At 41.9% G+C, this 14,231-nt stretch overlaps 1 protein-coding gene across 1 annotated transcript in view; it reads left to right on the forward strand.

Annotated features, from left to right (window-relative positions):
• The window catches only part of CCDC38 (coiled-coil domain containing 38), a 62,763-nt gene that overhangs the window by 26,654 nt on the left and 21,878 nt on the right, over positions 1-14,231 (forward strand). The window contains exons 7-9 of the mRNA XM_023509433.1: positions 1,284-1,438; positions 4,547-4,645; positions 7,071-7,128. Coding sequence (XP_023365201.1) covers positions 1,284-1,438; positions 4,547-4,645; positions 7,071-7,128 — 312 coding nt within the window. The remainder of the gene's footprint in view (positions 1-1,283; positions 1,439-4,546; positions 4,646-7,070; positions 7,129-14,231) is intronic.

Consider the following 14,231-nt stretch of genomic DNA (forward strand, 5'->3'; position numbering starts at 1 on the left):
TTTTTTGGTTGTAGTTGTCATTGTTGTTTGGCAGGCCCCGGCTGGGTTCAAACCTTCCAGTCCCCATGCATGTGGCTGGGGCCTTAGCAGCCGAGCTACAGGCATTGAGCCTTTTTTTTTTTTTTTAATTGTTGGGGATTCATGGAGGGTACAAAGAACCAGGTTGCATTTGTTAGGTAAAGTCCCTCTTATAATTGTGTCCCACCCCCAAAAAGTGTGTTACACACTATGACCCCCAGCCTCTTCCTTTTAAGCACCCAAAGTGGAAGGAGCTTTAAGACAGAGAATTCCCTTCCCTCCCTCACTGCCTAGGATGCTCTTTTGTAGAATATTCATAGTACTAGAGTAGCAGCCTTTATGTTTGCTTAAAGTGGTACATTTATGCACAGCGGCCCCCCAGTGAAACTCTCAGAGCCCTGAAGAGAACATGTTACTGAGTCTCCCCAGCCGAGAGGGGCACAGGGGATCAGAAAAACAAGCTTGTAACAAACAGAGCAAAGGAAGCAAGTGCCCTTCTCTCTTTGCCAGGCCTTAGGAAGGTTGAGGACCACTGCTTTATGGGCTGCAGACAGCTCCCGGAGGCCCCTGCTGCCGGCAGGGCTGGGAACTGTTTGCAAAGGGAAAGGGAGTTTCTCCAGCTTTTGCTTAGAAGCTGTGCAATTCCAGCTGGTCTTCACCCCACGCTCTTTGTAGCTGATCTAGGAGGATTTCAGTCTAAAACTCAAGCAATAGTGACTGCAGGGCTCCCGTCATCTCCCAACTGGTTATACATAAAGCAGTCACTTCCCAACCTTTGACTGCCACACTGACACCAGGGCTGGAGGAAGGCTGATGGGAATCAGAGCACCTGTTTTCAAGTGCTGTACTGAGGATGAAATGTACAACCATAGTGGGTCCTGTATATTGCCCAGCACACAGTGGGTGCCCATTAAATGTTTGTTTTCTTTCTTCCCCTTGCCAAAGTACCGTATTTTGCTTCCTTTTAATTTCTCCCTATGTCTACAACTTAATAAAATGTTTCCCACAAAAATGAGTAGGATAAAACTATCTTCAGTCTATTCTGGGTGTGCTTATCTCTGGGCATGTTTTATTTAAGCGCATACAGGGTTTGTTTTGTCTCTTTATATTTTGTCTAAGGTTATATTTTTATAGTCACATTTGTACTTTTGATGATTCAATTATCGTCCATATACAACACAGAGAAAGAATTTTGTCAAATGTTTTTCCAATGAACATGCTTTCACCTAGAGGTACCTGATCATATCTTTATTTCTCTTGAGTAGCGAAATAGCAAAAGCAGAATTCCTCCTCAGTGAGTACATGAAATATGGGTTTTTCCTGCTGAAATTATCTCCAAAGCATTGGCAAATCCAGCAGGCCCTGAAAAGATCGCAGCCAAAAGCTAAAGCAAGCACCATCCTTCCGAAACTATTAACAAGTAAGTCACATATTTGTAATTCCAGTTAAGTAAATATTCCTAACATCTGCTTCAATGTTTGTTTGGTATTTATTTAAATATTAAGAATTTTTAATCTGGGAGCAGTGGCTCCTGCCTGTAATCTCAGCACCCGGGGAGGCCCAGGTAGGTGAACTGCCTGAGCTCAGGAGTTGGAGACCAGCCTGAGCCAGAGTGAGACCCCCTAAAAAATAGCTGGGAGTTGTTGCCTTCAGTCCCAGCTTCTTGGGAGGCTGAGGCAAGAGAATCACTTGAGCTCAAGAGTTTGAGGTTGCTGTGAGTTATGATGCCATGGCACTCTACCAAGGGGAACAAAGGGAGACTGTCTCAAAAAAAAAAATATATATATATATATATATATACACATACACATGAAGAATTTTTTTTTTTTTTTTTTAGAGACAGTCTCACTTTATCGCCCTCTGTAGAGTACTATAGCATTACAGCTTACAGCAACCTCCAACTCTTGGCCTTAGGTGATTTTCTTGCCTCAGCCTCCCGAGTAGCTGGGATTACAGGCACCTGCCACAACACTCTGATATTTTTGTTGCAGTTTGGCTGGGGCCAGGTTTGAACCTGCCACCTTTGGTATATGGGGCCAGTGACCTACTCACTGAGCCACAGGCGCTGCCTTGTATGAAGAATTTTTAAAGGAAAATCTGAATAAGGATTCTTACTCTGTCTTATTAATTCGTATTATTAATTTGGAAACTCAGGCTAATTTTAGATATAAAGTGTCTAAGTCCATTGTGTTGCTACAACAGAAGCTGGATAGATTTATAAATAAAAGAGGTTTATGTGGCTCAGCGCCGTAGCACAATGGTTACAGTGCCAGCCACATGCACCGAGTTGGTAGGTTCAAACCTGGCTGGGGCCAGCTAAACAACAATGACAACTGCAATAACAACAACAACAACTAGCCAGGTGTTCTGGGCAGGCACCTATAGTCCCAGCTACTTGGAAGGCTGAGGCAAGAGAATCACTTAAGCCCAAGAGTTTCAGGTTGCTGTGAGCTGTGACACTACGGCACTCCACCGAGGGCAACGTAGTGTGAGACTCTGTCTCAAAAATAAATAAGGTTTGTCTGGCTTGTGGTTCTGCAGGCTGTACAAGAAGCAGGGCACCAGTATCTGCTTCTGGGGAGGGCTTTGAGCTGCCTCCACTTGTGGTGGAGGGGAAAGGAGAGCAGCCTGGGGAGAGATCTCATGGCAGAGAGGAAGTGAGAGGGGAGACAGGTACATGCCAGGCTCTTTTAACAACCAGTTCTCACAGGAACTAATAGAGTGAGAACTCATTCATACTGCAAGAGCAATGATGACGAGCCATTCATGAGAATCCACCTACATGACCCATCCCCTGCCACTGAGCCACAGCTCCAACACTGGGGATCAGATCTGACCATGAGAGTTGAAGGGTCAAATATCCAAACTATTGCATACAGCGACAAAAATCTAGGCATGGAGGCTCAGCACCAGCTAAACAACAATGACAACTGCAACAAAAAATAACCGGGTATTGTGGCAGACACCTATAATCCCAGCTACTTGGGAGCCTGAGGCAAGAGAATCGCTTAAGCCCAAGAGTTGGAGGTTGCTGTGAGCTGTGATGCCGCGGCACTCGACCAAGGGCAACAAAGCGAGACTGTCTCAAATAATAATAATAAAAATCTAGGCATGAAGAAATAGAAAATATATTATTTGCAGGTGATATGATAACATAACTAAAACCTCTCCCCCCAAACTGAGAAACTATTTTATTTGATTAAAGGATTCTGTTAAGTAAATGGACACAAAGTTAATTATACTTTATTAATCTAAATTAATTTTATTAATTAGAAAATATACAGGGAAGTCAAATCCAAGGAACTAACAATAACCTTCATGTGTGTGACCTGTAGGTTTGATGAAGAGGAAAAATATGTCACATTCTCAGATAGAAAGATTGATATTATAAAGTTGCCAATTTTTTTTAAAGTTTTATGAAGTTATAGTAGAAATGTTAGCAAAAATTCATTGGGGAGTTGAGTATTGGGTGGAGAGGACTTTGTACAATAGTTCCAAGGTTCATCTAGAAAGATAAACATTTTTGCTTTAAGAATGTAATGGGAAAAGGTTAGTAATGTTGTAAAATATTGTATATTATTGCAGAATCTTAGTTATTAGAACAGTAATGTACTGGCAGCAGGAGGCCAGCTTAATGGACCAGGAACAGATTCTATTACACATATTAAAGAATTTAATAAATGACAAAAGTAAGGTCAAAATTCAAAGGGCAAGATTTGCACTTCCAGAAATATTTGGGTAACAAGGAAGAGATTTACTCTCCTGCCTGAAGAATCTGAAAAACTGTGGAAATTAACGAAGCAATAGATGTGGGACCCTGGACATCAAGCATCAAAGCTGAGTTATCCTTAGGAGAGAGGAAATCCATGAATGAGCTCTGGAATTGCCCAGCTTACTGCTGGGGGAGAATTCCCAGGTTGTAGCATAGGGCTGGGGAGCCCAGGGTGGAGCCCAGCTGAGAATCAATGCTACTACTCCAGGGCAGGAGCGTTTACACCACAGAAATGGGCAAACTACACGTCAGGGAGAATTTGTTTCCCAGAGAGCTGGTTGCTAAACATTTACCAGCCCATCAGTTGCCCCGCTCAGTTCCCTGTATCTCTCACAAGTGAGATTAAGCTCCCTTAATGGTGTTGAAGGAGGGAGAAAATGAATGGGAAGAAAAAACTTAAGTTTTTATATTCCAAAGCTTAAGATTCAGTCTCCCTAGATTTGTCATCTAAACAGAAAATGCTCAGATGCCGGCTAAGTTACGCACTCAGAGGAATGCATCTAATATTTGGGATTTTAGGAGCCGTGGTGGGGCAGTTCCTATCCATTCTGCCTGCTCCACACACGAGCCCTTGCCATTTAGATCATAAGTTTGCTGGTTCACAATGTCCCCGTCTTGGATTTCTGTCCCTGAAAGTTTTGACAAAAATTCTGCTTTCACCCCAAGACAAAGCTCTTATTCTCAGAAGTGTTTTTTGCCCTCTCCTTATCTGTCACTCTCTCTGCCTCCCTCCACCCCTTTATTTTTCATTTCTAGAACTCACACTACAGCCAAATAAAAAAGAAGACATCCCTGAGGATTCTGCGCAGGTATCAGTCATTTCAGAAGACTCTACTCAGGGAAAAAGTCCCCAAGGTAAAATAAAACCCCAGAATGTGTCCATCTCAAAGTGGACCTACGAGCCAACCTGAGCGTTAGAGGGCAGTGTCCACCTTACCCTTAACCGTGGGGAGCCAGGAGTTCTAGTTCTGTATGTGACATTATCACAAAAATCAGGGTGCACAAGTGGACAGAGCAGGCAGAGAATCAGGGGAAGAGGCCATGAATCACCCCCACCCAGCCCCAAAACTGAGGTCTTTCTAGTGGGCTGTTCCTCTGGCTCAAGCCTGCCCTCTGTAATTGACAGGCCCATTCCCAGGGCCCAGGAGACCAGGCCACTTGCAACCAGGTGACTGCCATTGCCTAGTGACTTGGAGAAGCATCTCTGGGGGAAAGCTGAGATAGCTCCAACACGCCCCCCATCAGCTCTGAGAACTTTAACATCACCACCCACTTCAGGTGGGACAAACCCCCCTCCCCCACCCCTTCATAGCTGCACACCAGGGGCCGGCCCACTTAGCGGCCCTACCTGCCTCTAATGTTTTGACATTATTTGGCTTAGTGGATAATGTTTAAAAATCGGCAGTTAAAAAAAAATTCTCTAATTTCATCTTCTCTTGAGAACCACAAGATTTGAAGTCTGAAGATAAGCTGGGAATGTTCCCATGGGAGGGGTCTGATCTCTCCAGATGCCTCAGGCCTTATTGAGCCCACTTCCCTGCTCTGCCTGTGTTCATCCTTCCCCAAGACAGGCTGACACTTGGAGACCTTTCCTCCTCTATCCTGCTGCCAGCCAGCGGATACATTTAGTGATGCTGATAAAGCTCAGCTGTGCGCCTGCCCAGAAAGGACCTACTGTGGGCCTGAGGCCTTGTACATTCTGACAGCTGACTGAGAAAGAGAATTCTTTTGGCTTGTGAACCTGATTTGGATCCAAATTATTTAAGACTTATTACTTTGCCAGTTGGAGGATCTGGAGGGAGTGGGGGTGTCAGTGTTCTCTTTGAAATCTTGAATATAGAAGTTACTGAGTTGAAATAATACTCCTTCAGGCTGGGTGCCCAATTGCTCAGTGGTTAGAGCACTAGCCCCGTGCATTGGGGCTGGCAGTTCGAACCTTGCCCAGGCTGGCCATAAATAAATAAATAATACCCTTTCACAGTATCTTTTGGTAGTATGTGTCAGGGAGCCAGGTTAAAAGCTAAGATGACAATGGGACCCATCTGTTTCTTCACCTGTTTTTCCCCTTCCCTACCCGTGTAGTATTTATTGGAGGTAAAAAATGTGTCAGGGACTCTTCAAGACCTTGAGTAGACAAAAGCAAATCAGAAAATAGTTCTGCACCCCAGGAGTATACACTACCCTGGAGCGAGTGATACGGTGGTGGTAGATGGTGACCTCTGCCTGAGGGATTTAGAAGGCTCTTTATAGAGGAAGTCTCAAGCTCGTTGTGGTGGCTCAGGCCTGTAATCCTAGCACTGGGAAGCCGAGGCAGGTGGATGGCCTGAGCTAGGAGTTTGAGATCAGCCTGAGTGACAGTGATACCCCAGCTCTAAAAAAAAAAAAAAAAAAAAGTAGCCAGGCATTGTGGCGGGCACCTATAGTCCCAGCTATTTGGGAGGCTGAGGCAAGAAGATTGCTTGAGCCCAAGAGTTTGAGGTTGCTGTGAGCTATGATGCCATAGCACTCTACCCCAGGGTGACAGAATGAGACTCTGTCTCAAAAAGAAAAAAAAAGGGAAAAAAAAAGTGTAGACCAAAGTCCAGCTGAGATGGATTTTGAAGGATGAATAGGAGTTTGCTGGGTGGAGGGTGGGGCAAGTGAGGCTCTGTGGGTTCAAGACAGAACAGGAAGAGAGAGGAAGCTGTAAATGCCCCGAATGAAGAGACAAGCTCAGGGATCGGGGCCTGGGGGCCAGTGGATGAAGTGACTCAAAACCAGTTTCAAGCTCTTCTCAGTTTTACACCAAGGTCAAGTGTGGACCGTGATGTGGAGGAGACAAGTGCACCTGGGTATGAGGGGAACAGGTGCCAGGTGACTTGGGTGTGGCAACGACAGGTCTCTCCACACGATGTCATCATTTCATAAAAAAGTAATTAGAAATATATATGTGATTAGGCAAAAATAGAACCATGGGATGTATATTTCACCACTTACGTCCCCAATTGTGACCTTCGGTAGTTGTATCCTGATGATGATGCGCCCCACCTCCCCCCCCAGCCACTGTGCCTTTGATTTTATATTTACGCTTGGAAGAATTTCCATGGAATAAAAGGCCTCCATTTTCTATATGATTATCATTCTAATAATAGAATACTTTCCAAATGAAGTAATGGGTGTATCTCAGCAGAAAAACGAATCACTTGCAGCAAGTCACAGGACTCATTTCTAATCATGTGTTATTTTTTTTTTCACGCCGCCATCACCAATGGTGTGGACTTCACTTGGATATTTTGGACAGCAAAGTCAGTCAAGCGGTTCCCTGCCACTCCAGAGAAAACAAAATCAGTGATATCAAGGTATAGTGTACATTTGGTTAAGTCTCTTGGCAACAATGAATGGTTTTTAGCAAATAACTCTTAGCCTTTCCTCGACACATGTATCCTATAGCCACACCCGGGGTAAAAAACATTGCAGGCAGTGGTGCCATTTCTGCATACGTGTTAGATTTCATAGACTTCTCTGCCTTCTTCAGTGTGTGCCCTGTGGATTTGGGGTCTTTGCCTCTCAGCATCCCACTGCCCTTTTGTTTGTTAAACCGTTTTGCTAGCCACTGTGTGGATCGTTTCATCTCGCCGTTCAGAATTGTGTTGATGGGACCATAAGGTATTTTATTTTAATTTATTGTCTCTTCTCTCTCTCGGTTGCTGACTCATATTACTTCAGAAGTTGCTAGTTCTTAACCCTGGCTACCCCAAGAGAATTTTGAGAAAATCTGTTGATGCCTGGGACAGACACACCAGCTCAGAGGTGAACTGGGCCAGCACAATACAGTACAACCCAGACTATCATGAGCATCGCTGGGGGAAACAGGCACACTTTGCTGACTTCTAGGGGCCCTGGATTTGTTCCATTTCTGTGTCATTTAGCAGTCACTATTTTTTTAAATTAAATGTTTATCTTGAGATGGTTGGAGATTCATGTACAGTTGTCAGAAATAACGCAGACATCCCAGGTACCCTTTAGCCAGTTTTCTCCCAGTGGTTTCCATCTTACAAATACCACAACCAGGACACTGGTCCAGTCAAATACAGAACATCACTCCAAGGAAGTTTTTTTGTTTGTTTTGAGATAGTCTCAAGCTGTCGCCCTGGGTAGAGTGCCATGGCATCACAGCAACCTCCAACTCATGGGCTTAAGCAATTCTCTTGCCTCAGCCTCCCAAGTAGCTGGGACTATAGGCACCTACCATAACATCTGGCTATTTTTTGTTATTGTTGTTTGAGACTCTCACTTTGTTGCCCTTGGTAGAGTGCCAGTGGCGTCACAGCTCTCACCAACCTCAAACTTTTGGGTTTAAGTGATTCTCTTGCCTCAGCTTCCCAAGTAGCTGGGACCACAAGCACATGCCACAACACCCAACTATTTTTTTGGTTGTAATTGTCATTATTGTTTGGCAGGCCCAGGCTGGATTCGAACCCACCAGCTCTGGTGTATGTGACTGGCACCCTGGCCGCTGAGCTTCAGGCACCGGGCCTGTTGTTGTTGTTGTTGCTGCAGTTGTCATGTTGTTTTATCTGGCCTGGTAGCTGGCCCGGGCTGAGTTCAAACCTACCAGCCTCAGTGTATGTAGCTGGCGCCCTACCAACTGAGCTATGGGTGCCACCCCAGGAATTATATTTTTTTACAAAGCATAATTCTCTGGAGTTTAATCCAAGTTCTTGGGTCTATCCATAATTGGTCCCTTTTTATTGCTAAGTAGTTGGCCATGGTTTGAACATGCTGCAATTTAACTGTTCACACCCATGGAAGAACATCTAGATTGTTTCCACTTTGGGGCCTTAATGAGTAAATTGCTAGGAATATTGTTCAACTTGTTACGTGGACATAGTTTTCATTCTCTGGAATAAATGCGTAGAATGTAATTCTAGGTTAGATGTTAGATGCATGTTTAGTGTTTTGTTTTTGTTTTGGCCAGGGTCAGATTTGAACCCGTCACCTCCAGTACATGGGGCCAGCGCCCTACTCCTTTGAGCCACAGGTGCTGCCCAATGCATGGTTAGTTTTTAAAGCAACCGTTAAATTGTTCCCCAGAGTGGCTGTATCATTTTGCATTCCCACCAGCAGTGCATGAGGGACCCCATTTTCCTCATTCTTACCAGTATCTGGTGTGTTGACTTTTTTTTAAACTATCCTCATAGGTGTGCAGTGATGTCTTACTGTGATTTTAATTTGGATCTTCCTAGAGCTAATGGCATTGGACATGTATTCATGTGCTTGTTGGCATCTTTCTAACTTCTAGAAATGTCTTCTACTCATTTTCTAACTGGATTCATTGTTGTTTTTTTTAGCCTTTGAATGTTGTGAAAAAAAAAAATTTTTTTTGAGACAGTCTCAAGCTGTTGCCCTGGGTAGAGTGCCATGGTGTCATAGCTCACAGAAACCTCCAACTCCTAGGCTCAAGAGATCCTCTTGCCTCAGTTTTTCTATTTTAGTAGAGACAGGGGTCTCGCTTTTGCTCAGGCTAGTCTTGAATTTGTGAGCTCAAGCAATCCACCCACCTCGACCTCCCAGAGTGCTAGGATTACAGGCGTGAGCCATGGCACCTGGCCATGAATGTTGTGAATTGTTTATTTTTTTAAATTATTCTTTATTAAATCATAACTTTGTATGCTGATGTATTTGTGGGGTTCAGGGTACTGCTTCAATATACAAGGAACTAAGTAACACATCCATCGCAATTATACTCATTTCCAAATAGTTTTGAAATGTACCATTGCATCACACACATTAGGTGAGGTCCCCCCAAATGCCCTTCCTCCTCACATATCCCCCCTCCCCTCCCCTCCCCTCCCTTTCCTCTTCTACTATCTGGACTATAGTTATGTTTTGCCATTCCTATGAGTGTGTAGGTGGTTATACATTGATTTCATAGTAGTGTTGAGTACATTGGACACTTTTTTTCCCACTCTTGAGATACTTTGCTAAGAAGAATATGTTCCAGCTACATCTAGGTAAACATAAAAGATGTGACATCTCCATCTTTTTGTGGCTGCATAGTATTCCATGGTGTATCTATACCACAATTTGTTAATCCATTCATGGGTCAATGGGCACTTGGGCTGTTTCCATGTCTTGGCTATTATGAATTGGGCTGCAATAAACATTCTGGTGCAACTGTCTTTGTTGTAAAATGATTTTTGATCATCTGGGTATATACCTAGTAGAGGAACTGCAGGATGGAACAGTAGGTCTACTTTTAGTTCCTTGAGTGTTCTCCAAACTTCTTTCCAAAAAGGTCGTATTAGCTTGCATTCCCACCAGCAGTGTAGACGTGTTCCCTTCTCTCTGCATCCATGCCAACATCTGTAGTTTTAGGATTTTGCAATGTGGGCTACTCTTACTGGAGTTAGGTGATATCTCAAAGTGGTTTTGATTTGCATTTCTCTGATGACTAAGGATGATGAGCATTTTTTTCATGTGTTTGTAGGCCATGTGCCTGTCTTCATCAGAGAAGTTTCTGTTCCAGTCTCTTGCCCACAGAGAAATGGGGTTATTTATTCTTTTCTCATTAATTAGTTTGAGTTCCCTGTAGATTCTAGTTATCAGGCCTTTGTCAGAAGCATAACCTGCAAAAATCTTCTCCCATTCTGAAGGTTATCTGTTGCTTACTGTGCTCTTGGCTATGCAAAAGCTTTTTAGTTTGATCAGATCCCAGTAATGTATTTTTGGTGTTGCTTTAATTGCCCAGGGGGTCTTCCTCATAAAGTATTCTCCCAGGCCAATTTCTTCAAGTGTTTTCCCTGTACTCTCTTCTAGTATTTTTATAGTTTCATATCTTAAGTTTAAATCTCTTATCCAGTGAGAATCAATTTTTGTTAAAGGTGAAAAGTAGGGGTCCAGTTTCAGTCTTCTACAGGTTGCCAGCCAGTTCATCCAGCACCATTTGTTAAATAGGGGGTCTTTCCCCCACTGAATTTTTCTTTTTTTTTTTTTGCCAGGGCTGGGTTTGAACCCACCACCTCTGGTATATGGAGCTGGCGCTCTACTCCTTTGAGCCATAGGCACCCCCCCCCCGAATATTTTTGATAGAATTATCGAAGATCAAATGGCAATAAGTAGTTGGGTTCATCTCTTGGTTCTTTATTCTGTTCCATAAATCTACTGCTCTGTTTTTGTGCCAGTACCATGCTGTTTTGTATAGATTTATAGTATAGCCTGAAGTCTGGTAATGTGATACTTCCTGATTTGCTCTTATTTCTGAGTAATGTATTTGCTATTCCAGGTTTTTTCTGTTTCCTTATAAAACAAAGTACTATTTTTTTCATGTTTTTTAAAGTATGACAATGGAGCTTAAATAGGGATTGCATTAAATCTGTAGATTGCTGTGGGTAGTGTGGACATTTTAACAATGTTGATTCTTCCCAGCCATGAGCATGGTATGTTTTTCCATTTGTTAACATCTTCAGCTACTTCTTTTCTCAGAGTTTCATATTTCTCTTTATAGAGATCTTTCACGTCCTTTGTTAGGTAAGTTCCCAGATATTTCATCTTCGTTGGCACTATTGTAAAAGGAATAGAGTCCTTGATTGTGTTTTTGGCTTGACTATTGTTGGTGTATTAAAAGCTACTGACTTGTAAGTATTGATTTTGTATCCTGAGACACTGCTGTATTCCTTGATCACTTCTAAGAGTTTTGAAGTTGAGTCTCTGGGATTTTCCAGGTATAGGATCATATCATCAGCGAAGACTGAGCGTTTGATCTCCTCTGACCCTATTTGGATACCCTTGATCACCTTCTCTTGCCTGATTGGATGGCTAAGACTTCCATTACTATGTTGAATAGCAGTGGAGACAGTGGGCATCCTTACCTTGTTCTTGATCCAAGTGGAAATGTTTTCAATTTTACAACATTCAATATGATATTGGCTGTGGGTTTGCTGTAGATGGCATCTATTAGTTTAAGAAATGTCCCTTCTATGCCTATTTTCTTAAGAATTCTGATCATGAAAGGATGCTGGATATTATCAAAGGCTTTTTCTATATCAATTGAGAGAATCATATGGTCTTTGTTTTTTATTTTATTGATATGATGTATTTATAGATTTGTGTATGTTGATCCAAACTTGTAACCCTGGAATAAAACCAACCTGATCATGGTGTATAATTTTTTTGATGTGTTATTGAATTCTGTTTGCTAAGATCTTATTGAATATTTTTGCATCTATATTTGTTAATGATATTGGTCTGCAATTTTCTTTCTTTGTTGAGTCCTTTCCTGGTTTGGGGATCAGGGTGATATTTGCTTCATAGAATGTGTTAGGAAGTAGTCCTTCTTTTTCTATGCTTTGGAAAATGCTGCATAATATAGGTACTAGTTCCTCTTGAAAGGTTTGATAGGATTTGGATGTGAAGCCATCTGGTCCTGGACTTTTCTTTTTAGGGAGATTTTGTGTCATTGATGCTATTTCAGTGGTTGATATAGGTCTATTCAAGATTTCTAATTCTTTCTGGTTGAGTTTAGGAAGGTGGCATACTTCTAGGTATTGGTCTATTTCCTTCAGATTTTCATATTTCTGGGAATAGATTTTTGTAGTAATCAATGAGGATTTTTTTTTAATTTCTGAAGTGTCTGTTGTTTATCGTTTCTGATGATATTAGAGATTTTACTTTTCTATTTCTAGTTAGGTTGGCCAAAGGTTTATCAATTTTGTTAATCTTTTCAAAAAACCAACTTTTTGTTTCGTTGATCTTCTGAATGATCTTTTTGTTTTCAATTTCATTTAATTGTGCCCTAATTTTGGTTATTTCTTTTCTTCCCTGGGTTTGGGGTTGCAGTGTTTCTCCTTTTCCAGTTGCTTGAGATGATCCATTAAGTTGTTGGCATCATCTCTTTCTGTTTTCTTGATGAAGGCTTCCAGTGCTATAAATTTCCCTCTTAGGACTACCTTTGCAGTATCCCACAGGTTTTGATAATTTGTGTCTTCATTATCATTTAGTTCCCAAAATTTGGTGATTTCCTTCTTAATTTTGTCTTTGACCCAGCTATCATTCAGCCTAAAATTATTTAGCTTCCATGACTTTGTTTGGGTATGAAGATTCCCATTGCTGTTGAGTTCAACTTTTATTCCATGGTGGTCCTAGAAGATACAAGGAATAATTTCTATACTTTTAAATTTGCTGAGATTAGACTTGTGTACTAGGATATGACCTATTTTGGAGGATGACCCATGGGCTGATGCGAAGAATGTGTATTCAGTTTTATTATGTTCTGTAGAGGTCGGTAAAGTCCATTTGTTCTAGGGTCAGGTTTAAGTCTAATATTTCTTTGTTTAGTTTCTTCTTGGAGGATCTATCCAAAATAGTCAAAGGGGTGTTAAAATCTCCAACTATTATAGTGTAGGAAGATAACAAGTTTTTCATATCCATTAGGGTCTGCTTTATGAATTGAGGAGCATTCTGGTAGGGTGCATAAATGTTAATTATTGAAATCTCTTCATGTGGAGTGTTTCCCTTGACAAATATGTAGTGACCTTCCTTATCTATCTTTATCTTGGTTGGTTTTAAGCCAATTGTATCTGCTACTAAAATTGCAACCCCTGCTTTTTTCTGGTTTCCGTTCGTCTGTATTATACAAGTCCTTCACCCTGAGTCTATGCTTATCTTTTAAGGTAAGGTAAGATTCTTGTACACAGCTGATATCTGGCCTGAGTTTATGTGCCCAGTCAGCCAGCCTGTGCCTCTTTAGAGGACAAGTTAAACCATTCACATTAATTGCAAGAATCAATACGCCTGGTTGTGTTTTGGGTGTCATGATTTTCGGATGTCCAGTGGACATTTTTAGTCCTTTCCCCACTGTGGAAGTTGGGTTTTGTTCAACAATTTCTGCGTGAGTTTACTTTGGAGGTAGAACATTGCACTGGTCATTGTGGAGGATGGGTCTGAGAATATCTTGGAGAGCTGGTTTAATATGGCAAATTTCTTCAGCATGTCTATGTCATTAAAGTATTTGATTTCTCCATCACAAATGAAACTCAGTTTAGCTGGATAGAGGATCCTGGGTTGGAAGTTGTTTTGTTTTAGGAGACTGAAGGTTGATGACCATCTTCTTCTGGCTTGACATGTTTCAACTGAGAGATTTGCACTCATTCTGATATTTCTCTACTATTGTAGGTGATGCTTTTCTTATGTCTGGCTGCTTGCAGAATTTTCTCCTTTGTCTTAACTTTGGCAAAGTTAATTACAATGTGTTTAGGAGATGCTTTATTTGGATTGAGTCTTGCTGGGGTTCTGAAACTGTCTGCTATCTGAAGTAATGTATCTCTTGCAATGTTTGGGAAATTCTCCTCCAAAATCTCTTGAAGTAGAGCATCTATACCTTTAGGACCATCCTCTTCTCCTTTGGGAATTCCTATAAGATGAATGTTTGATCTTTTGCAGTGATCCCACAGCTCTCTCAGGG

Source organism: Otolemur garnettii, unplaced genomic scaffold (genome assembly GCF_000181295.1).
Source record: "Otolemur garnettii isolate 467f Iridium unplaced genomic scaffold, OtoGar3 scaffold00007, whole genome shotgun sequence".
Taxonomy (NCBI): Eukaryota; Metazoa; Chordata; class Mammalia; order Primates; family Galagidae; genus Otolemur; species Otolemur garnettii.